The sequence below is a fragment of the Vanessa atalanta genome, chromosome 2, assembly GCF_905147765.1.
Source record: "Vanessa atalanta chromosome 2, ilVanAtal1.2, whole genome shotgun sequence".
In the NCBI taxonomy this organism is placed as follows: domain Eukaryota; kingdom Metazoa; phylum Arthropoda; class Insecta; order Lepidoptera; family Nymphalidae; genus Vanessa; species Vanessa atalanta.
In genome coordinates this window covers 14,131,233-14,157,914 of record NC_061872.1, presented here as the reverse complement: position 1 = coordinate 14,157,914, position 26,682 = coordinate 14,131,233, and the positions used below count along the sequence as shown (strand labels likewise).

General features: G+C 32.9%; 1 protein-coding gene across 3 annotated transcripts in view; it reads right to left on the bottom strand.

The window, feature by feature from the left end:
• Nucleotides 1–26,682, bottom strand: part of LOC125075835 (ecdysone-induced protein 74EF) — a 150,649-nt gene that overhangs the window by 45,970 nt on the left and 77,997 nt on the right. Inside the window, exon 1 of one of the 3 annotated variants that reach the window (XM_047687651.1) lies at nucleotides 2,823–3,328. The exons of the other annotated variants lie outside the window; for them this stretch is intronic. Within the exon in view, the coding sequence (XP_047543607.1) occupies nucleotides 2,823–3,216 (394 nt within the window). The 5' untranslated portion in view covers nucleotides 3,217–3,328. Of the gene's footprint in view, nucleotides 1–2,822; nucleotides 3,329–26,682 lie in introns of those variants that run through there. 3 annotated transcript variants of the gene reach the window in all.

Sequence of the window (26,682 nt, the reverse complement as noted above, 5' to 3'; positions counted from 1 at the left end):
AATATGTTTATGATATTTAATTTTTTTATGTTTTTGTATTTGCAAATAAAATCAAATAATTTTATTATCAGGTAAACTCACGTGTTGACACAGATAGTTTGACAGTTAACATTTATATATTTTCCGCATTATGTCAGTGACCTGTATGTATGTTAGGGCGACGCATATACCTACTTCTTAGGCGGAAACTTTCGAAACGCAAAATATACATTCAATGCATTCAACAATATGCCGAATTAGATTATTCAAATATTTTGTTATTTAAACAGAATTTGTTAATTGAACGTATTGCATTTTTGAAAGACAAATTGAATCGATTTTAGACGAACGAATATAACGTACGATTCGTTGAAATTATAAAACCCGAACATTAGTTAGTTGTATATAAAATTTATTTTATACATTTATTTGCTATTTAATGAATCATCAATAGAGTGCAGATACAATGGACATCCTGGATGTGAACAACGACATGATTTTAAAGTTAGTTGACTTGGTGGTAGGGCTTTGATTTTTGACCGCCAAACAGCAATACTTGGTATTACATTCCAGTTTGAAGGGTGAGTGAGCCAGTGTAACTACAGGCACAAGGGACTTAACATTAGCGATGAATGGGATGGTAAATATTTCTTGCAGTAACGTCAGTCTATGTGTCTGATATATTAATAGATATAAAAACGCCTACCCTTGATTCAACATATATTTTGTTAAATGGCAATAATTTACAATTGTAAAACCCGTGTGTGCATGAAGCTGGTGTAATGTAATAGAATTTTTCGACCATTGTCAACATGTCTTGATTGAGCTCGCAGCATCCGCGGTATTCTCTCGGACAATACTGCATTGTGTGCACACATACTCCGATATATGTGTAGATATTGTGCTCGAAATTGAATTGTATAATGTGTTATTTGGTTTACATGTTGCTCGTTGGGAGACGATATTTTAATCTTGGCTTTGGATGATACGCATGGATCTTTTATAGTTTCGGAAATAGACATTATATTTATCTCGGATATCTGATATTTTTGATTACGGCTACAGGAGAGTACTACTCGAAAATATCTCCAGTTTCTATTAAGCTAATATGATAATATTGTGAGGTATATAGGGATTAAATAAGTTCAGTAAGGATTTTATAAATATAAACAAAACTAATAACTTTTGTAATAAAAAGTAACGAGAAATACGTCGTCAGTTTAAATCGGTAGTAATATGAATCAAAGTAAAATGCTGTTGTGATTTTAATGGATTTTATAACTTATTAATAATTAATTATTATATATTCGAAGTAATACGAATTATTTAACGAAAAAAAAGTGTAATAAAAATAAGAACAGATATTAATAAATTTATATTGCTAAATTTTTTTTACTTTCCTTATACGTAACGTAAAAATTGTTTTGTGTCATACAAATCTTTTAAGGAAACATATAACATAAATAAAACTTAAAGTATTCTTTATAAATTATAAGTAACAGTTGAATACACTTATGATTACAAGTGTACCCGGCTCGTATCCTTATATACTTAGAATCAACTGAATATTGCGTTCAATTCCGTGTAATTTTCCTTCAATTCATAAACTTTTTTATGCGGTATTTTCCCAATTAATAAAAAATATACGATAATATGTATGTTTATATAGTAAAAACTTTTCTTAATATTTTATACATATGAAATAACTATTCCGTCATTCCAATGGTCCATCATTCGGTCATCAAGATTAAGTTGCAAGTTGTAAAATGGTTTTGACACAGTAACGATGATGACAACTGGTGTTGAGTTTACCGAATAATAATTGATTGGTCTTAATACCACGTATGCATCAATAGATGTACAAAAAAGCAGTCCGTCGCCTCGAAATTAGTTATTGATGTTTAATTGATTTGAAGACCCACGTTAATATATATTGTAATAATGTTATAGATGTAAATCGTTGTAAAATCTGTCTAGCGAAATATTTATAGGAGAGCATAAAAATTCAACATAAATTTTGATTCAATTTATGTTTAATTTTTAATTATGTTTTTGTAATTCTTTGACTTTATTTGCGTTGAATAATATTTAATACTGTCTGACTATTACTTATGCGTTTGTCATTTCAAGCAATAGTGCTGGGAATCGATGGTTATTAATATCACTGTATAATTTCCAAAGAAATAAATAAATAAAAATATATTCACATAATATATTGCTTATAGAATATAAAGTATGGTTTTAGGATAATCTAGGCGATATTTTCAGAGATGTAGCTGTACGTAGCAGGCGTAGCGTCGCTACGCGCGTAGACGCTTTTACAGGTTTTTATTATTTGTTTAATGCAAGTAATACTTAGTTGCATTACTCGTATTTGTAACAGCGACATCACATAAGCGTGTGCGTAAATAAAGATAAAAAACTCGTTCTAAAAAATATTATTACAGAGTGTTCAATGTAAATAATATTCCCGCAGTATCAAGTACGTATTTTGTATGATATATTATAATCGTCATTACATGCAGTAAGGTGCGTTAGTACCCACGTACGCTCGTAGTTTAGGCGAGATGACACGATTTTTTTCAAAGAATGCGGAAAATCAACCGACGCAATCGGGTCGCGTGCTATTTAGAATGTCTTGCTTTCGAGAAATAAATAAGTTATTGTAACATTCCATTGCGGATCTGTTCACCGTTAAGAACGGCTCACGTCAATCCAGACACACCTTTTTTCACTCGTAAATAAGCTGAGAGTTAAATAATTACAAACGCCGGCTGAAACACTCGTCGACAGATACGCCGGCGTTAGCTGCGTGACGCTTCGGACAAAAAGTTAGAACTTACTGTATCTTTTCATGAGAGACTTCTTGTAGGCTTTGCCGGAAATGGGATCCTCGCCAGGGCTGAGCCTGCCTGCGGAGTCATCCGATTCTGTGCCCGAGTCCCGGCCGGCGGCCAGGTAGTCTCGGGATTGTCTCAGGATAGCCTGTGCTCTGACATAGTCAGAGGGATCCGCGAATGAGTGACGGGCGAAGTCCCGTACAGTAATTTCTTTGCGCGTATGAACTGTCAAATCTAGAGGTGCATCAGCATCTTCCTCGGGTGAGGGTTCAGGGTAAGCCTTGCGGGCGGCAAGGGTGCGTGGTTCAGAATCCGCGCTCATTGCTCTACGATCCGCTACCGGTGATCGGCGCGTGTCAGGTCCAGCACTTGCCGGACGGCCCTCCACAGCCATCATGATTAATTATTCACACAGACACCATAATCACAAGCGTTTCCAGTTATGTCATATAGCGTAATGTGTTGTGTTGAAACCGCGCGCCGCGTCCGCCGGCGTTCGCGTCGAATTGCGGACTGATGTCCCAGTTTTGTCGACGAGTTCCACTGACTCGGTGAGCTCGCCTCGGCAACGTTCGGCGCCGCTCGGACACTTTCGTTTTCGTATCGTGGTTTATGTGTGCGTCTGTGCGCACACAGCTGCGTCCCGATCGTTGTTGATGTAAGTGTGTGCTGCGTTGGTGTGCGTCGAGCTTTTTCCACTTTCGTCGGCGAGCTTTCCTTAATTTCCCGAGTTGCCAGACAGGTTTTCACTGAGACCCGTCTGTTAAATATATATAATGCAAAACCCGTTGCTTTGATCTAACTACGCATATTTGAGACTTAGAAAATGTATGTTAGGAAAATACTAGTATATTCAGTGCTAGATATAAAATCTCACGTTTCATGATACACCGTAGTATCATCGAGAGAAATGTTTCTTGGGTGACCTACATCCAGTGTGAGTCATCTCAACGAATCTGCGAGTGGCACGGATTTTACCGGATACATTATTCGTATTATGCAATATGGTATTACGATAAATGATAAAACAATGATCGGAGGGACGCACGTTACGGCGGGCCTAACGCAAACCTAACAAAATTACGTAGCGTATAAGAACCTACAGACATTCACACGACCGACGCGATAAAAACCACACATAACATATATTAACAGAAATATAATATAATAAAATAATTATAAGAAACCGGAACGCGAGTATCTACAGCACGATTTGCGTAACGAACCACGTAAACAAATTGTGTTTTTTTTTTATCTAACGCCCGGGGCATTGACCGACTTTACAAATAAAATTGCGCGTGCGCCGACCACGTGACACACTGACTAAACCAGCGTAAAACGATCTGCTCTACCCTCGAGTTCTTTTACGTTGTTGGAACGATGCGATGTGATGTACTAGTTTTCAAAGGTCGTCGTTATATGGTGTGTTCAGTAACAGTATGTACGCAGTAAATAGAGGCAATGTCAAAGTTTTATGTGGCATATGAAGATAGAATGTGGCGTTTATTGTTAATACGAGAGGAGGCGGAGCGGTGGATGTTTTAATGTAAACAAGGAATCGACCCGATACACTTGACCTTCTGTACGATCCATGTTTAGCGTTGTCTGTTCTATGAAATATTGTTGCAATATAATATTTATATAATTTCTTGAGACTACTCATTAATAGACACAACATTGTACAGTAAATCGAAATATAAATAAGTTAAACGATAACGTGTAACGGTAACGATAGAAATTGTATTTGTAAACTATGGGAGGCATAGCATTAGAAACGAGGAGCCAATACTTGAAAGCAGTTTATTAGATTTAAAAATAATATCAATTCCTAATAAATATCAGCAGCCGTTACAATAAGTAATTTATTTATTGGTACAATACCTGGGTACTGACTTGTTCACGGTGACTTTATACCAAATTAAAATCCATATAACTTGAATTTAGTTGCGTTATGGAGAGACAGACAGTGAGACGATTTAATTACAAAAACATGACAATTTACATGTTAGATCAGTACAGCTTATATGTAGGAACAAACTCAAAACACAATCGTAAAATAAGTCAAGTGATAGTCAACACTATGAATTATAACATCGTAAGTCGATTATCAACATATTTCATGTGAGAAAAGAAGTGAGTACGATAGTGACTGTCGAATAAAATTATATTCGGGTCAATGGGCCACACGATGGTCAGTGATCGACACAACTTATATTCATAATAAGATTAAGGTATTTTTATTTCTACTGTTATAACTTGAGTCATTTTAATAAGTTTCAATTGAGATTTCGAATTAAGGGACTTTGTGTGGATATAGTCAATCGTTACTGCCTACGAGACTCAATATGGCTTAGTGGATAGTACACGTAATCTTAACCGATTTAAATAAAGGAAAACCTCGTTAGGAAACCTGCATATATAGAATGATATTCTGCTAGTATTCAACCTCATTGAGGCTATTTTACTTTATTTATGAAGATGGCAACTCTAATAAGATCTAGTTAAACATCAATGTCAAATGTATAGTTCGTTCTTATAAGAATCTAAGATGGACTCCATAATTATCTGTATCGGATACATCACGGGTCAAATGCTATCAAAACGGATCGGGCATTGAACCCGCTACCGCTTACGTAACAGAGCCCAGAATGATCTTAGGAGATATTCTGAATTACTCGAAAAAATTATATCCGTGTTAATTATCTCTTGATAAAATAAACATATTTTTATTAATAAGATATAATTATTTGAAACATGGACAAGAAAACATATCGTGGTGTGTAATTTTAACAATTTTAAACGAAATATATTCATTCGGATTATCGAAATAAGCTTTTTAAATGATTGGTTAGGTATAATGTAATATACCCAATAGCAAAGATTTTTTTTTATGTTTGGCTCGTTTGGTTTGGTTAAGATATGGCTCCCATTAGAATGTGCTACTAGGTTACATGAGAAGGTGGTGTAGCCAGTTTCGCTATCCTCTGTATCTCTCCTCACCTTGAAATCGATGCGACGCAAAAAGTACGAAATCAAAAAGTTTTCCTACATCGCAGCCCAATAAAATATTCTAAACATAATTTAAGTGGTTCAACTGTTTGCATGTCCAATATATGGGACGAGGGTTTCTCGGTTTATTTACGTAAATAGTATTGTGTGTTTCTAATTTAGAAATGAATCTGCCTTTCATTTACTTCAACAAGTTCAATTGATATCAAACATTATCGTGTTAATTATAAATGTAATTCTATAATTAATTTAAATAAAACTCACCACAGAACGGAACTTAGCTTTGGTAGAATAAGTTAAAACAAAATTAAAAAAAAAAATAAACATTAAGGATCGGAATCGATCTGACGCTTAGATCATCAATCTTTCGCTTCCTTCGCGCCAATTTATCCGCGAGCGAGAGAGAAAGATATAGGAATGTCAATAGGTGGGAATGAGACAAAATAAGACATAAAGCGATGTTGGGGATTCGTTCGTTCGGATAATCGCTGTGAATTGTAGGAGGAAGATACAAGAAATATTATACAAATATTTTTAAAAGATGTATATTAACTATTTATTGATATTAATAATACTTGTAAGGTTAAAGTCTACATTGTAAAAGAAATTACATTGTCTATGTTAACATTTTACAGTTCGTCTGTGCTGTTACGCTCGACCTATTGTTAAACAGTTATAGATAATAACTAGATTCTGGTAAAGGTCACTTTCAATTAGACAAATACTAAGAATTTAAAAATTATTGATAAGATTTTGGAGCAAGAATGTATTGAAGAATTCTTATTAGAAAAACATTTTTAGTAAATTCCTAGACACGAACGTATTACTATATAATAATAAATTTTCTTTAAAGAAAATAATCTTTATTGTTTGTTTTGATTGTGAATTTTTTTACTAACTTGTACAATGATTTCGGAGACGAAATAATTATCAATATAATTTAGTTTTTTTTTTATTATTTATTTACCAGACCAACGTCCTTATCGAAAAAAAACATTGAGAGTAGAACTGTAAATTTTTGTTCAATATTTTTTTTTACTGATAATTTCACAAACATTTTTAATAGTTTAACAATCAAACGTTTAGAATTATTAAATGAAAGATTAACAAATGAACAGTAAAAGTAACTATTTGTACAACATTGGCAAAATACTAACATCTTGATATATTACTGTAAAATGTAAATGAATAAAATAAAACGTGTATTTAAAACACGTTGGGCAATAAACGCAAGCTGTTGGAGATAAAAAATAAAAACTTAAATTCCATTTATGAATAATTAAAAGTTCTTCAGAGTTATCTTATGAAATAACTTCGCCTAGTAACAGGCATACCATAAACTGCTTTAATTGTGTATCATATTTTGCTGTTAAATACTACAGAAAAAGTTGCACGCATCTAAAAGAGAAATTTCAAAACGTAATTTTAAACTCGCGCAGCGTTTCCGAACTGATAGCACGGGCAAGTGCAGTCGATGTACGGATTCAAGGCTACGGCGCCTGCGCACGCGCACACACCGACACTCACACACACGCACTTATATGTAATTGGCAACGATTAGCACAGGAAGGCTGGTTTTGTATTTTTTTGTCATATAAATAGCATGCACCTATCCGGTCAAGTTGGCGCCGGCTAGATTAGGATAACTTGACTCCGTTTGTTAATTCATTTTTGCTACTTTTTCTGCGATTTGTCGCCATATTTATCTTAGTACTGTTTATACTTAAGATGATTGTATGACTTCTCGTAACATACTGTTCACACAGCACACACATACAAACTATAAAAATACCAATTAGGTTAATTTTTCATGTCGTTAACGAAAGAAAATAATTCAAACATTTGAAATTCGCAACTTCCAATCGAAATATTCCAATTCTAATGAATCCTAAAATATTATAGTTGTCTTAATATCACAAATTTTAGATAAAGCAAATGTTTCGATAGAAATTCATGGACGAATATTTAGATTTAGCTGCGCGCAGCGGAAGCTTAAATTTTCTTTGAAGAAAAATAGGCGTTTATCGGACTACTATATCGAGTTACTGACTATTTCTAATATTTTAATTTATTTCAATATTAAAATGATTCATGAAGAATAAGGCGGCACATTATATAAGTAAGTAAGTTTTCAGAATATTATAGTATTTGTTAAACTTATATAATACTTGATAGAGTTTAGTATAATTACAATAATTAAAATATTTTGTAATTATAGTAGTTACATAAAATAAAATTATATACTCATAGTACCTTTGTTGTACTGTAAACATCAATTACAGTACAAAGTGCACTGACATCGTCCATCTGTTTATTCGATATCTTAGTGTACTAATTTTATTAATAAATAGTAAGCTTGTAAAGTTTTGTTGATGATAACACATCACAAATTATATCATCGTGATGATTTAATATGTCAGTAAGAGTCCCGTTGAAGTTTATCTGGAATGTTCTAAACGTTACTACAGATACTACTATAATTAAAAGTATATGTTTCATGATTTTAGGTTAAAGTGAACTCAAGATTGTTTTTTTAAAAATAATCTCTGGCGATTTTATAAATATATATGAAGTTGTTGCTACGCGACCGATGAAAACTAATGAACGAAGTTGCCAAGCTGTCATAACTTCTAGAACGTAATTGATAACATTAAAAAATAATGCAAGTGTTCTTCAAACACAGAGTATAAGACAATTCTTAAAGCAAATACGATCGAGTGTTTACGCGCCAATAACTTGCCTTGGCGTGTGCAAACACCGGACGGCAGATAATACTTAATTCCTCGTTAGTAAATATATTACAAGCATGAATTGAACTACAAAAATGTTATGTCGAAATACTAAAATGCTTCATTTAGATCAATTTAATAAGACATTGGAAGATATATTCATAAATCATTTACGGATGTGTTATTAAGCAGACGTGTATTGATTTTTATTTTTTAATAATATAAAAACATACATACTGTGTATTAATTTCATTGATAACAATATTTACAATAGCGCCATAATAGATTAATATGTTTAATACAAGAATTAACTCATAAACGGAATGAATTAAACAACATTAAATAATTTAAATCACAAAACTGAACATTTATATTTCATTTCCATATTTAGCATGAAAAATACTGTTCTAGTACCACGATCTACTGATCTCATTACGCCGCCATGTTGGCATGTTCATGTCGATCTCGGCGCATGCGCACGTCGAGAAAAAACAGCGGTAATCGACGGAATTTTCACTCGCGAGAAATATATAGATAGTGAAAACTGTAAACAAACATGTTATGCGAGGTAGCGTCGGCAGCGACGAGAGAAAGTATCCGTCCCTTACGTTTCAAAAATTCTTATAATTATTTATACGTGACAAGGAATAGCTGAAAAATTAGTATTAATAATTTGTATTAAGTGTATGTCTTAAACGTTGTATTGGAACGCATTGTTATAAATATTTTTTAGTGTATAATGTTCTTTTGACATTTTTTATTTCAAATTATATATTAAATTATTATATAAGTAGTCATCAATATATTTTAACATAATATAGTTATCTAATTTTGCTGTCGCTTCCCGAGCGGGTAGAACGTACAGTTTTTGCGGTACTAGCGAAATTGAAAGTGGAAACCGTCGTAATTATTACATTGTTCAGCGAGAAAAACTGCCGTGCGACCGGCGAAATCCGTCCGTCGTTGCATTGAAACTTACGAGTCTATCGAAGAATCTGCGGACTAATAATAAGTACATGTTTGAATTGACTTATCGATATTGTTAAGCCGTACAATATTGTCAAATCGTTAATCATAGCTCTAAAGGTCGTAAGTACAATTAGGTGTACTTATAAACAGAAAATACTGAATATTTATTTACTTATGTTTTATTAATAAATTTTTTCGTCGCGCTGTTTCTATAGTACCTATACGACCTTTTGCGATAACGGTAAATAAACAATTTTAAACACTTTCTTCAAAAAAGTACCGAAAAATTACGTAACATAAAAAAAAATACTATGATATATATATGCTATTTGTGGTTATTATAGGTTGTAAGAAAAAACTCGATTCTCACTGCAGAAGACGAGCGTGAAATGACAGAACGTGACGTGTGACATAGATAAATAATTATCATAAAATGTATAGCATACAATCATATCAAAATTACGTACCACCGGAAGTCGGTTGTCAATATTTCACGACTACGATCCGAAGTGAATTTCGACAGAATTGTACCGCTGTATTAAATTGTACATAAATTGAGAAAAATAAGTTATGCTATACATAACATTATATAAATACATAAACGTTAAAAGTATGATTCTATTTAATTTAAATAATTTCCAAGCGATGTGAAGACATTACAGCCGCCTTAACATTGCGTGACCTAGTTCTGAAGTTTTATAATATACTAGCACTACCCCGTTGCGGTATATGTATGTATTTGAACATATTCATTCGTCTCGGTGTATATAAAAGAAATACAGTTAGAACAAACTTAAACGAAGCAGCCCTACGTTAAAATTTAAATTACGAGAAATATGATTTCGTTTCTATCTAACAAAAAGGTTTTTACCGAACTTCAAGTCTCTATGTATTATAAATTAGATCGTCTGTCTGTCAGTCAGTGAACAGCTATTTACGAGTGTGATAACTTGTCTCAACTTAAACAGACAACACGCTTAGGCCGCGTTCTGATACGCGTTTTTCTATATCACGTCGAGTGCAACTTGGCGAGTCATCGATGAATCAATATAACTGTTACGGTGTATATATTAGTCGTATGTCATTATGTAACTTACACAATGGCTCATACGAAAATGGTGACAGCGAATATGCCGCAGGTCAAAAAGACTACATATATAGATTTTGTACAAACAAACCGAGAAACATAACTGATCGCGTTTGACGGTCACGAGTGACGGCTCCATACATTTAAACACAAAATAAATCAAACAGGTCCCTCCACGTTGTCGGTATTTATTATATCTAATTTAACAATTTTCATTCCAACATGAGCGTTTTTAGAACTATAAGTATTGTTTATTAATCTAAAATCTTTCAATGTACACATTTTACTTTATGTAAAAAAAATCTTTATCAAATCATTTTCATACCTCAAAGCGAAATATGACATTCGAATTCAATTTATTCACATAATATTTTTATAAATATATAATTACAAAATAATATCTAAAAGGGACGTTATCTTACAAGACAAAGCAACAGAGATTTTAATAGTAATTGGGCACTGAAATTGTAGTCTAGACGTCGGCCTTGAAGTCTTGTAGCCCGCAGGGTTGGTTCGGGACTTGTGATATTATTTATTCATCAAACAGTGTTGGATAAGACCCATACCAGACCTGAATATATCTAGAAATTCTCGAGCCATGTACTCATTAACGTAACCATATAGTTTACTATGTACTTTATACAACGAATATAGGTATGAACCGTTACATAAATATAATAGAAGTGCTTGAAAGAATAGAAAACGCGACGGATAATTGTATAGTGCAGGAATATACGTATTTAAAAATAAAAAGATATCGAAGCCAGCAAGAATGTTTGACAATTACTTCTGCTATATAATTATACACGCGAAGAAATATCTTGTGATATGTCTTAATTAAAATAAAGACGAAAGGGAAACGGGGGGGTACTCGTGCGCAGCGACGATTCCGACTTACTCGCTACACGAGAGATGGAAATAGGAAGAGCTATCTGGAGATATTGTTACAGAATATACACTATCACTGCGATCGTATTAGCACAGATAACAAAAAATATATTTTTATTTTATTTTATATTTTCTTATCAAAGTTTAGCGCTATTTTTGAATTTGACATTGACATTAATATCTATTTTCCATAATAATCTTATTAGTTTTTAAAACAGTCATATTATGGTTTATTGTTTGTTATTGTATTTTTATTTGGTAATTTTAATTTATATATAAATATGCAATAGATATTACATTTGCATTCTCTAAACACAGCTAAGAACACTACTCGCTTTATGTTAATCTAGTTGAAATTCATTCTAGATCTACATAGAAAAAATATCATCGACTTGACGTAACGCCAAAGTGGGTCAAACAACATTATCTCAAGACATAGCGCGGGCTGCGTGTACTCTCAATGTCAAGTTTCCCTCGCCGGCTAGAATGCACTTTCTTCCTGCACACAGACATGGCAACACTGTATACGGCACACTTAGTCGCGGCTGCAACATGCACACGTGGGGAGCAAACGAAAGTTTGTGAATAGACACGAAAGTTGTACTATTATTTATCGTTTATTACCCGTTTTGTGATTAATTATGATTTATTTTTTATTTGTTTAGAATGTCACAAAAATAATATTAGATTTCACATGAAACGGCATCAAAATTTTCCATACTAAGCCTTACAAATGTTTGTTTCATAGTTATAGTACTTACGCCAATCGCGTGCGGTGTCTGATAACCAAAAGTATTGTATCTTACCTGAAAAATAAATACAAGATATGGTTAAAATAAAATTATTTTACAATAATTGTGCAGAAATAAGTTTTAATTTAACAATGAAATTGTGATGAAGACACGCTCAGGAGGTGTTGTAGTTTTTGCGACAAAACGTTGCATGTTAACAGCAAGGAGTGCGATTCCTGTCTTTGCGACTGGGGACTGTTGAGATATCAGATGTTCTGCTCAAACTGTTTCTGTCAAACCGACGTCAAACACCGGAGACAGCAAGACGAGGCGAATATTTTTTGTTCATAAATCGAGCCTCTTGAGGTTTTTTAATATTTTTTAAATTTGAATATGATATATTCCCACGACCTTGCTAACGTTAACTTTATCTAAGTAAAACTATTATATGTTTATTAGGTTTTACTTTTATCTAATCACGTTTATTGCAGTTACTGTAATTGATAATGATTTCAAGTTTTCAAAAATTAAGATGTACGCAAAATAAATGTGAATTTGATGTAAATATCGCTTCATTCAAACGATTTATTTTTAATCATTCTTCAAAGATTCAAACACGTAAACAATACTTCTTTTTCTAAGACGCTAAAATCTTTTTACTGTTTAGATGAAATGGCGGGTTATCATATCACAGGAACAGACGTTCAATATAATCTCTCATGACAGATTACGTTTGGCGTATCATCTATGAAAAACTAGTAATGATTTTCCAGTATAATTATATCTAATCAAATCAAACTCCACTTCGGTCGAATCTAAATATACTTTATTCACGTAGGTTCAACCTAAACGATTAAATAAAATTTAAAAGCCACCACCGGTTCTACCGATGAGAACCTAGTTCTCTGATTCGAAGTCGGTAACAGTCCTTTAGATTTATAAAGTATAAAGGAAACTTATGTAAATACATTAAATGAATATATTACATACATCATGTACTCGTTCCTATTTTATTACTTATCTACATATACATTCAAGTCGAAAGAATGTTTATGTATTTTTTGTCGCTATTATATATGCATATCTGTAATCAGCTATTAATAATTGTTGACAAGTTTGAAAATATTTCTCTGTCGCACAAATAGGTGCCGCGCATAACGCATCGGATAATAGATTCGAAAAAATATCAAAGCGGCGAGGAACGCCCGCTGAACGTTTGCTTGTCGGATATAAAAACTATTGAAGTAGGTTGTCATATTACTTATTTATCGATAAAGAATATAATTATTATAAAACAAATTTAATTAGTTGAACAAATTGGATTTCTTATTGTTACTCGTTGAATATTAAACAATTGTTCGCTCTGTTCCACTTTGACGATAAATAGAATTTATTTACATTCATGGCCCGAATTCTACTTATATTCCTGTCTAAGAAACAAATTCGTCAAATAAATAATTTATTGCTTTCGTAGAAAGTTTACGAAAATGTGCTCTATAAATTCGTTCGTTTGAAAAATCGCTTTTATTTATAAATTATATGGCTGAATATGTCGGCGAGTGAGCGAAGTACAAACGCCCGTGACGCCGATTTATCTGCAAAGCAGCGTTGCCATCGATGAGATTAAGGTAAATTACTACGGCCACGAGTTAGCAGAGTCGAAGAAGTGAATTTAGAGATAATTAGTTTTCGCTTCGCTGGATCGCGCACGTGTGTTCGATACTTAAGCGCTATAGGGTCTCTTGTATGTCACGTGATACTCGTTGAAGTTTTAAAATATTTTTTAGATATATTTTTTTTTTGACAAATATGGCTAAAATTAAGATTTAGATCTTTTTTTATAGTTAAATTGAATAAATTTAAAATGACAATCCGTAGCATTCCCCTGTCTATATCCGTCAAAGCCTAGTTTAATAAGAAGAATTAAAGGCTTAATATGATATTTCATTGCGTCCCATCGATATATATCCATATACCCTAAATAAAATTTCTCATGACGGTATTTTATTAAAACGAGTTTATGATTTCTTGACTTGCTAACTTTTCATTTCAATATTTAATAAAAGCGGATGTGACGTAAACGCCGTACGGACGTAATCTCCGTTTTTTGTACATATAGATATGACCTACATCGGTGCTTTATGAAAGCCCAACCCACACTAAGCCTAGGTAACAAAAAGTTTGTGAAAGCCGCCATGAGGATGGTTGGATGTAATGATTATTTATATATACATAAATTATGCTGCTATTATATGTCGCCGCTATATTATTACTATCCTATACATATAGTCCTATATATACAATGTTTCATTTCATATTTATTATATATAATTTTACATAATCGACAATATTAAGCAATCTAATTTATGAATTTCAGGCAGACTTAGATCTATACATAGAAACAGTGCCACACAGACACAGCACGTCTACTAACGCTCCTATAGACACAAGACACACACACATCGATAGCATCTACGGGCTGTACAGGGTGTAGAGGGAGCTACACAAAGACGAACAGAGGGAAAGTTAAACACAGAGAGGATTTTTGGAGGTTGATTTTGTGGGTGTAGACGGAGGGTGAACGGCCTCCCAAACGACCTTCAGACGGAGGGCGGTGGGCGGGCGTCTCGGAAGCCTTTCGTGTTCGGTTAGGAACATTTGTTATTAGGATGTCTGGGAGGCTTGAATACGAATTTGCGACTATTTATGATGTATTGCCGCGCGACTGAATCGAAGGGTTTACGGGTATTGCAATAAAAGGTATTTCCTAACACTTTCGGATAAAAGTATATTGAAGGTTCGAAGGCTTAGTTTTATTTCTTAATATTTCGTTTCAAAGGTTAGGAGAAGGGTTCGGCAGCCTGTGTAATAATCACAAGAGAATATGTTACGCTTGTTATAAAGTAATAATTGCTTTTATAACTTCACCTACTTATTATTCAGAAATCGCAATAATACTCGACTGTAATGTTTAGTTGGTGAGCGAGTTTGTGTAATAACAGGCCCAAGGGACATCGCAACTTACATCTCACGGTTGCCAGCGAATTGCCAGTATTTGGCATATCTTATATATATATATAAGGCCGTCTTTCAAAAACTTGGACTAGTTTCCTAAATACGCCTTAACTATAATGCTTTTATAGACAATAATTGCCTAAATTTTTATTAGATTTTAGTTAACAATTTCATTGAAGGATTGAAATTATAAGGAAAAAAGTAATAATCGGCCAAATAAAGCCTGTGCCTGATGGTTACACATTGTGTTATATTTAACTACAAATCTAACCCTTTATATATATGTACAGTAGATCTTCATTCAAAGATAAACTGTCCTTTATCTTTGAATGATGATAAATTAATAGTTAATAGACAGTCATTTTTATTATTAATAATATGTAACATTACCTTAGAGATAAGGATCAAACTTGCGATGTTATGAAAGTGTATCACCGAGCCATTGAAACTTTACAACAAAATATTTCCATGTAAATTGTACGTGATCAGCGTTCAACGAATGTATAAAGAGCATTATGTATGTCGGAAGTCAAATATCCACTAATACGAAGTAAACCCGCGGCGTGGATTAAGCCTCCTCACTCTCGTCTCCAAGAATCCGTGGAATAACAAGTGGGACATTATCTCTCCCTTGAACTGTCAACAAACTAAGTTTACCATCTTACTTTTAATATTAATTTTGACTTTACCTATATATATATAATTAGTATGTCGTATGGTCGCAGAGGAGGATATTGACTAGCTATTGCTAAGTTGTCCCCAACTCCATAGAAATTTGCACACAACATACTTCTGACATCTTGTAGTCGCCACTAGCCGTGGAATCTAAGATGTTACAATAATTATAACTACTATTCTCTCGAGTCTCTTTTCCTGCATTATTATACTTAGAAATTAATGAAATCACGCCCTTTTAAATATTTTATATAAATAAAAACTTGCTAAAGGGTATAATAATGTCTAAATGGGCCAAATGTTAACATCTAACTCCACAATTTCAACTATCAAAGATAAAATAACACTAAAGTAAAATCCATCGGAACACCCACAGCTTTTTTTGCCATTTATTAATTCAATAAAACAGTGGCCATTTGAGTTATTCTTTCTGTGATTTTCCTCCTGAAATTGTCCGAAATATAAATAAGAGGATCGCTCGTCCGTAACAGATTTCTTTACAAAGCGAAAACCAATTATATTATTTAGGGCACATATATATGGCGGGCCTTTTGTAGTTTATGTGTCGAGCACTAGGATCAGGCTGTGTAGTTGTCAAATTTATAGTAAAATATTTTATTATATACTATACCAGCGATCCGAACGGGCTTCACACAAGGGCAGTTTATTAATAAAATAAAAATGGTATCATATAAATATAATTTGTACCAAATGTACTCAGGAATAATATACCTTTAACTAGTAATATTTGTTTTTAGAACTAGCTCTAGCTAGTTCCGGCGTTTACCCCCTACAAACTAACAAACAAATGTTACCTCTTTATAATATTAGTATAGATTTATATTTGAATATAACATACATTATATCAAACATTTTGCATGTTCTTGATACAGTTGTTTAAAGTAATTAATAGAAGGAACCAAATGAAGCCTCAATGTTTTTTCGAAGCTTGTTACTGGGCTAAGAAATGTTTCAAGTTTATAAAGAAAACAAGTAACGCAGCTCACACGGGGCCACTGTAGCGTGCTCTGCGCTCCCCGATGTGTTATAACATACAAAATACCTGACATCGAACCTAAATATACTTTTGTAGAAAGCCCACAGGTCCTGAATAAATGATGGCCGTTATACATACACTTCTACATCATGTCTGATCCTAGGTCCGTAGCACACACGCCCACCTATGTACAGACGTGTGCACACGTACGCACATTTACATAAATTATTATTCCTGACTAATTCGTCCTGACCCACCAAGGACAAACCTAGCGATACTGGGAGACCTGCAAAGACCTAACCATCTTAAGCAACAATTATGAACCTTATTCCCTTCAATTAAACTCCAATTCCCAAAAATCATATTCTAACATAGTCCCTTTCGGTACGATATCTTTTAAGCTTTGAAAGCGAAATTTATACCTGGCTTTAAAGCCGAGCAAAACAGTACGTTATTACGCTGAAATAGGTTCGAAAATAGATTGAAGGAGAACCAATTGAGGGAAGAGAGGGATACCATTATATGTTAGAGGGAGGCGGAGATAACGTGGTCCGTGACCTATCCTACTCACGAATGTCGAGTCCCGGAACACCGCATTTTAACAAGTTGTCTAGACGTCTGCGGGTGTGTGCGTTCTGAGCGTGTGTAGGTGTTTAGACGGTGGGAGTGTGCGTGTCCGTGAATATAATGTTATTTCAACAGCGTATCGATGTGTTCGTGTCTGAATTATTAATTATACTCATGGCGTTGGGAATTTTCGCGCTTAACCCGACAAATCGAGGCGTTATGTCTTTAATCTTAACATGAGCATATTTTAATATGAAATTGGCTCCGAAATACTTGTCATCATTACATAAAATATAATGACATAGTAATACTTCGTTACGTATAGCGGAAGTTCATCGCTTTAATTAAAAATATACTTAAAAATAGCCATTGTATAGCGACAAATTTTATTTATACCTGTGATATCTGCCTACCGGTAATAGTTCGATATTGAACCCGTGAAATTTCGACACACGTGAGCTTTTAAAAGCCTATTTCATTAAAGCATGTTTTGAAGTCACCATCAATTTATTTTTAAATTTCCAAACCAAAATCACGGAAAAATTTTGTGTATTTCATATTTCAAATTCGGATTGGTTTCCAAAATTAATTGATTAACTTACAGAATAAATGTTTAACGTTAAAGCTTATACAAGAACACTTTTAGCAGTTGATTTGACTTGTAAAGCTTCGTCGAGTTCTGGTCTGGTCTAGTATCGATCGTAAATCAAAGTGACGAAGTATTCATTAACAGGCCTGAGACTGCTGTACGAATCGAGATTAAATATTATTCGAAAATTTATGAAATCACTATGAAGACAACAGCTTTGGTATATTATACTGCTTAAAGAAAACTACCACGAATGATGGTCCCATATAAATATATGGCATAATAGTAAACGAATAAAATATCAGGTCTAACTCTCAACGGCCTCAAGAGGAAACCCTTGGTTGAGAATCAAGAAACACGCACGATATAAACCAATGACGCGATAAGAGATGGCCCTATTGTCCAGGCGGGGATCGAATGTGTGATTATTACTTAGCCAGTTGCCACAACGCCTGCTAATAAATTTTCAATAATACGTTTGTTAAAATCCATTCCTCGATTCAGTACATAATACGCTTGATATAATATACTTTATTTTAGCCTATAGAGTTATATTCATAACGATTAGTCTTACAAAATATTCTAAATAAAAGCCTACTTGGTTACATTAATTTTATACACGTAGAATATATTTTTATATTTAAAACTCGATTTATTTCGTAATCACGTACAGTATAGATGCTCAAACAAATTAGGCCCCATGAAAATTTCAGTCATACATACATTTAGTAATATAATATCGTGATATGATTGATATGTAGGACTCTACGTGGCTGGAAAGAGACGGAAGATCTTGGGTTTTAAATTCCTATTATTAATTTGTATTCAATTATTTTGTTTATTGAATAAAAACGCGTACCCTTTAAAATAATAATAATAATAGTCTAGAATTGAATATACTTTATCCCCTAGCTGTTATATAAATAGTTTCGTCATTTCAGCCCCGGGGTTATGCACTAGGGTCACCGTCCTCTCGTCCGGACAGCAGACGAGGTGAACGAGGCCTTAATGTGACTTCCACGAGCGTTCATGGGGTGGGATGTTGACTTGGGTAGTATGCAACCTTGGTAGGGTGAAAGGTTTTATAATAATTTTGTTAGTAGTTAGATAATAGCAAAATTGTCGGTCTGTAAGCAATTTTATTTTTACTTTCAAATAAATCTTTTGTGAAAAACATCAATAATAAAAATTAAGGGATATTGTTCAACACTACATTATGTAACTACTGAGTTTATTGCAGTTCTTCTCGGTAGAATCTACATTCCGAACCCGTGGTAGCTTTACTTTAAGTAGTTTATTAAATGACGATTCAAAAGTGCTTGTAAAAGCCTACTTGAATAAAGTATATTTTGATTTTTGATTTTTATGGATGAACCCATTGAGTATTGGTTGATATCCGTATACATTTAATTGTGTAAGTACTATTAGACAACTTTAATAAAGTATGTTTTGAACTTCGAATTATATCATACTTTTTTTATTTAATTTTCCGAGGTTTTTATTTGTGTATGTTTATTATAAACTAGTGAACATTCACTTGACATCGTTTCAACGCATCACGTCAGTACCTCATTATCTCAAATGCAAGTTTATACCAAAGCAGCGATGAAAAGGAACCTTGAGCTTTTTTCACAGACAAATACAATTGTTAAATAAATTTATATTTCTCTGAGAATATGTATGAACTATTTTATTAAGCGTATTAAAAGTGTGGGGTGTTTTTAGAATAAATAAAGATGGCGGAACGGGTGCGAGTGGTACGCGGAGGGCGAGCCGTCCTTCCTAGCGCGGTCGACGACATCGAAAATTCTAGCCAGCTAGCCTTCATATATGAGCTTTAAATATGTGAACAACATGAAGTTTTTAAAATACAAGCACAAATTAAATATTAATATAATAAACCTAATTCAAAACATTTAAATAAATAAAATTGTCAATCTTCTCTAAAAAAAATTTTTTTTTTTTTTTGTATATATATAAATACAATAATATATATAATATTTAGTCATTCTGCATAACTTACGGATGTGGGTTCAGTTATAATGTAATTCAGTCTACGCGTCTACAAAGCTCTACGAATATTACAGTGAATTACAGTGCACCTATTAAATGTAGCCGTGTCCCGCTACAGCGTAGAGGACGCTACAGTGCTACGACCTGTAGGAAAGTCATAAGAGCGTCGACTCTGCACAGCCTATTATAAAAACGCCTATACATGTTTTATTTTGAAATAATATTGATTGATGTTTTTATTAAGTTGATAAAAAGTTATGTTGATGTCAATATACTTGAGACAAGAGAAACAATATTAATTTTGCTCTACTTAAAATATTATTAAAAAAACCTCTTCTATCCCTCTTCGGGTCCTTAAAGACTCTTGATGGTTAACATTAAACTTCTTACATCAGGAATTTGAAGTGGAAGTTATATAGGTTTACAAATATCTGTACAAACAAAATACCTACCAAAAATATAAAACGAATAACAATTCAAACTTATAATTATTAATTTCGTTTAATAATTCCCTCTCGATGTAATGTAAAATGTAGTTATTGCAAAATGTGGGTGTTCAGGTGTCGGGGTTCGAGGAAGGCAAGGGCGTCCTGGACGGGCGATGCCCGCGTCTCGCCGCAGTTCTACGATCTCTCAGCGGTCTATTGAGTTCTTATATTCGAGGTATCGTGTTGTTTTTCGTCCTTTTTGTTACGAGATTTTAAATTGGTAGCGTAAGGATTCTTTATTGCTTTTTATATAATTTTTCATTTGATGGATGATAAAAGACGCGAATCTTAATCACACCCCGGCAAACAAGGATGAAAATCTGTTATAAGTATCCTATCGAAGCAGTGTGGTTGAGTTGCAAGGAATGAAGTGAAGTGATAAACTCTATGGTTTCTACGTAATAGAGATAAAAAAAGTATGGTTTACAATTTTAAATATAATAAAAAAAGAAGCACATCTTGATAAGTTTATCTATGTAAGCACATATTCAGACTCTAAATTATAAAAAATATTTTTTAAATTTGACCCTGCCTTAACCCCTTAGCTCAGTAATTATATTAATTTTTAGTCCCGACATAATAACAACTCACGCAGTTACACAACGCAATGCTATTTGATATAAGTCCAAGTGACGATATATTCATAAACAAATTATTAATAAAAAACTAGATTTTGTACTAAAATAGAAATCCAATTCAACCAGGCCCCTGACAACGTGACAGTCAACTTGTATAAGTTCCCTTGAATGCACTGTGAAGCAGCAAGGGCGTGAAAGCGACCTCTAGACGCCATGTCGTTGACCAACACTTGTGTAACTGAAATACCTCATAAACACAGACGGATATATTTAATATTGGCATATAAAAAGCAAAGGGCGGAGAAGACTCATTGTATTTACAGAATTAAGTTTTGATTACACATTAGGATCAAAAGTTTTTCGTTACCAGAATATACCAGTTAAAGCCAGTATTTTTATGAATTCGCTAAAGACCTTTATATTTTTTAAATAGCAATGCCTCTTTTCTAGGAATTTCTAAACTTATTTGCACTACAAGTGAAATGCTCGCGTTGGAAGTGAGGACGACGATAAACAAAAGAGGTCAGCACCTCGATGGTCAGATGGTCTTATTCCGTTGTGCTTCAATTTATAATTGTATAAAACAGAAATGTGTTTTTAAAATAAAGTTCTTATTTATTATTTAGGAATAAAACAAATCCTCGAAATGTTTGATGGCATTTAACAATTCTACCACCGATATGTTATTTAACCCCATTTATAAAAAAAAAACAGCACGAAAAATGTTTACGAAATGATTTCTGGGATTATAGTTGTGTTTATGGTGTACTGTAATTTACGCGTGTTTTTCATGGGTAAAAAGCCTATAGGCGTATTGATTGTCAGGTCGCCCTCCAGACGGCGCGAGCGTCGGCCTCAGGACGCCCTTCGTACTTGACTAGTGCATTGGGTGTGTTCGAAGTATTTAAGTAGCCACATATATAATTCTATACACACAATTTATTGGTTAGATGCCAGTGATAAGCTGTACATTGTAAGAATAGGCTTTTAGATTAACGGTTAAATACAATCACTATTTTTATAGAGTAAACCAACTATTTCTGGCTCTATTTGTATATATATATATATTAAATTTGTACCCCTATGTGTGAAAATACGCGGATGGAGAAGTATGAAATTGGCACAATTAAAGTCTATATTATAATACAATATGCATTAGGAATACACTTAACTAACAAATAAAAAAATTAAACACAATACCGTGCGTATAACACACACACATATATATATATAATCTATAAATTAAATTCCACGTTTAAAAAACCTTGGGATAATGACGTTACAACATTTCGCAAACCATTTCGCGTACGACGCGAACGATCTGTTCACTAACCTTACGCAAATATCTGCGAAACTTAAATTATTATATCCTTCGTAGTAATGTGTATTAATTAAAAACTATAATCTATATTTATTTATCATCGCAGATATATAGATAAATAATCATTTGAAAAAATATGTGGAGGGCGATGTGTCACGTCTACGTGTGTAAGTATTGAGGGTTATTTTGCGTTAATTTGTTTCAAACTATACTAAATAGTAAAAATAATAAATAATATTGACTTTATAACTTTCTTTCATTTCTTATATTATGACATAAGGATTACAGTTGTGACATAAGGAGATTTTTGTTATATTACAACAATGATACTTAACTTGGTGGTAGAGCTCAGTGCAAACATGACTGGTACCACTCTCTGTCTACCGCCAAATACCAATAATTTGTGTTCGCTGCGTTCTAGATCGTAGGGTAAGTGAGTTAAGTTTCAACAGGGATATAGTATATCTTGTTTTTTTTGTGGCTTTTTTTTTACCAAAAAGGCACAGATTATTTCGCCAATGTCACGTCTTTGATACTATTCTTATAGTGACAATTTCTGTGACCATCAGTAACCCATCTATCTATCTCATCTATCAGTTTATAGTTATCAAAACTGTGCATGTTTCTTTCTCTAAAATGTATATTTTTTCCTTTATAATTAAGAAAGACTTTTATATATGTACTTATTTAGTGTTATAGCGCGCTCCATATTTGTTTTTGCTTAACATAGCCGAAGAATAAGTTATTACGTTTTGTCAAACAAAATACAACTTGACACTTTAATTAAATATCGCAGAGAAAACAACAATATCGCAAAATTTATGTTGATATGTTAAAAAAATTAAAAACGAAACAGCGGCAACGAGAGCGTAAGTTTTATTTTTTATTTTAATATTGAAAAGATAGTACTTCGATAGAATATCTACTGTTAGTACTACTATGTACATGGAGGAATGGAACTATACTCCATCAACGTGAGAAAAGATAATTAGCTAAAAATATCCTTTTGTTGTGTCAATAAAAATAATAATGACAATAAAATCATTTATTAATATTAAATAACACCAGTAACGACCTTGCCAACCGTTAAAACTATCGTCAATAAGATAACCAGATTGGATGGCCTCACTCGGCTGTCGAACCCGCGCAACTGGGTCAATGCAGCGTCCTATACTGACGTAAGCTTGATAGAAATGTGAGGATCGAGAACTAGTACAAACATACGGATATCTCTGTTTATTTATAACATTTGTGCTCCAACACTGGTTATCTATTTTGTTCTTTTTAATACGTTTTTGTTACATATTACAGATCCCTTTTGTTATTTAATAATGAAAAATATTTTTAACTGATGACGTTATTATTGCAGCAGATTAAAAATATATAACTTAAGACATTTTTCAGTGATGGTAACATTTTTATAATCTGTCAAAATATGAAATATAACGTATTTATGATACTATCAATTTAATATCAGTGTTGTGTAATCTGTGATTTTATTTATTAATCCCTTGTAATCGTAGTAGTTGAAAATTTCAACACTATTTTTATTCTTAGTAACGTATTTTATTTTGTGATAATCTGAATGTTGTTTATCGAAGTATTTATATCGGCTTATCCTTGTTTTCGTTCGTGGTCGCCCGCGTCGAGGAAAACATTGCTTTAATAATATCTACTAATGCACTAGCATGCGATGCGCCTTTCCTCGCTACGAGACAAGCTCTGCTGATAAATTTTACATGAAAACCATAGAGGATTGTGGGTTATTACACGCACACAAATGATATGAATATAATATTTAATACAGAAAGTGTGTGTTTGGATATTTCTTAATAGCACTCTAATGGTTGACAGAAATTTGGCATTGAAATCAAATATTCCAACGAATATTATAGATATAGAATATAATTTAATGTATTCAATTTTATGTTAAATACATCTCTTGAAACGGTTAGCTTAGTCATCTATATTTATTTTATAGCGAGAGTTTGTATGGTTTGATTGCGCTAATCTCAGGAACTATGAATTCGTTTACAGTAATTATTTTTGCTTTAGGATAGGTCGTTTCCTAAATAAGGCTATTTAACTAAACGCTACGGCCTTAATGAGCAGAGCAGTACACATAAACATGTATCAATAAGTATATAACACGTTCATATAATATAGATGTAACGCGTGTGTAACCGCATCACGCTAGTTTTATAAAAGAAACGTCATATATGCAAATAAAATTTTATTTTTCAACTACAAAGTTAACGATGACTATTTAAAGTAATAATGTAGTACAATATCGTGAAAAGCGACTTAAGTTTAAAACGAAACCGTATTTTGAATATACAAAAAGTTTATCCAACACGACATTTCAGGGGTGAAAGGACCCGAAGTGCATGTCGGCAATGCGTTAGCTATACTCGTACTCGTGAAACGAGTTTCCCGTGTAGGGTTGTCGAGCGGCCCTATGATCAAATATAATTAAATATAAATATTGTTAGGTTACCTTACGAGAAAACTTCTTCCGAATGACGTTTGTCTAAATATTGTCTATTTTTTATTTAAAAAAGAAATGATATTTAAAATTTAAGTATATATGTTAAATTTACTATTGCCTGGTACTTGAATACACAATTTAATAATTATTCATAAATAAGACTAGAAAACAAACATATGCGCTCTATTTGATTTAATTTTTTTTTTTTTTTTAATTATTATTTACGTTAATTTGACAACCCTGGCTCCATGTACCAGTCACTACAAGTAGCATCTCGGGTAATATTTTGAGAAACTCGTTTTAGCTTTCAATGCTAATAAGAAAATTGTTTACGTAATAATAACGAAAAGAAAACGATATTGTTATACGAACTGTATTTACCGCCATTTTAATTTTTTGACGTTTACGTAGCGGCCATTTTATTTAATTAAAAATATATATATTTGTTATTAGAACTATATTTATAATGGTTTATTGAATAGTTTAGAAATGATTGGTTTTAATATAACTTTTATAAACTGATTTAATAGATATAGAAAACATAGTTTTTGTTTTTTATAAAAGTTGAATTCTTTGTATTTGTTTGTGTAACAGCTACCGTATTTGAGCAACGACTCGAAATGTAAAGAACTTCCGTTCCACTTACAAAACACTCACTTGTCTCGTGTACATATTTTAGAAGATTTTATCTTATTTCATTAAAAAATAAATATTATTTCATATTAAAAGTACAACAGTCAAAATGTACCTACGCATCTAAATTAGCATTATTTTTCAAATTGAACGCAAAAATTGTATTGAAATTTCAAACACAATGCAGTTACAAGTCATTTTGGCATATTCTTCATATAGATAATTTATTCAAACACTTTTAGTATAGTTGCATATTACCAGAGCAGTAACTTTAAGTTACTGGAAACTGACTAACACTTTACTCGGAATTAAGAAAAAGAAAAAAAAAAAACATTTTATCCGTCTGTTTATAGCCATATTTATTACAAAACGTAGGCCAAGGTCTATTGCTTCAACGCGATAAATTCACGGAAAAAAATCGCATTGGCACAACCGTGTCGCAACTCTCCCACATCCTGTATATTTGCGTTAATCTATTAAAGCACGAGCTGAATTACAGGTGATATTTCATGTAATATTACAGTTACTATTATTATCCAGCTGTAGATGGCAAGGAAGGAAACCACAACGCAATCCGTCTAAGGACAGAGATCAGTGACCCTGCGAGGTCGCTTCATGTAAATGCAACTCTCAAGGCGCCTGGCCTACATTCCGAACCAATGCAAAAACACACAATAACAACTCTATATCTATTAGAATAAGGTTGAATATCCCTTAAAACGACCGCAGATAACATTTGGCTTATCAATTGCATAGCTGCAGTTTTGTTATATTCTATTTTCAGTGGCATAGAGTCGATTTTTGCGCGGAATCGTTTAAGTGCGCTCGCCTAGAGACGGCGACACGAAAGAGCTCCTTTTTAGTGTAATCGTTGTAAAAAATGATTTGCCATATTGGTACAGTTAAAGATGTTGTTTTATTACGTTTGTTTTTGTAACGTTATTATCTATGTTGTATTATAGCGGAGCGAGGTCCAGTTACAAGTGTGTACTTGGCTTAATGAACAGACGTTTTATAACGAATTTTGACTTAGGACTTTTCTTTTTATATTTTCCTATAATTAAATACCTTTAAAAGTAAATTTAG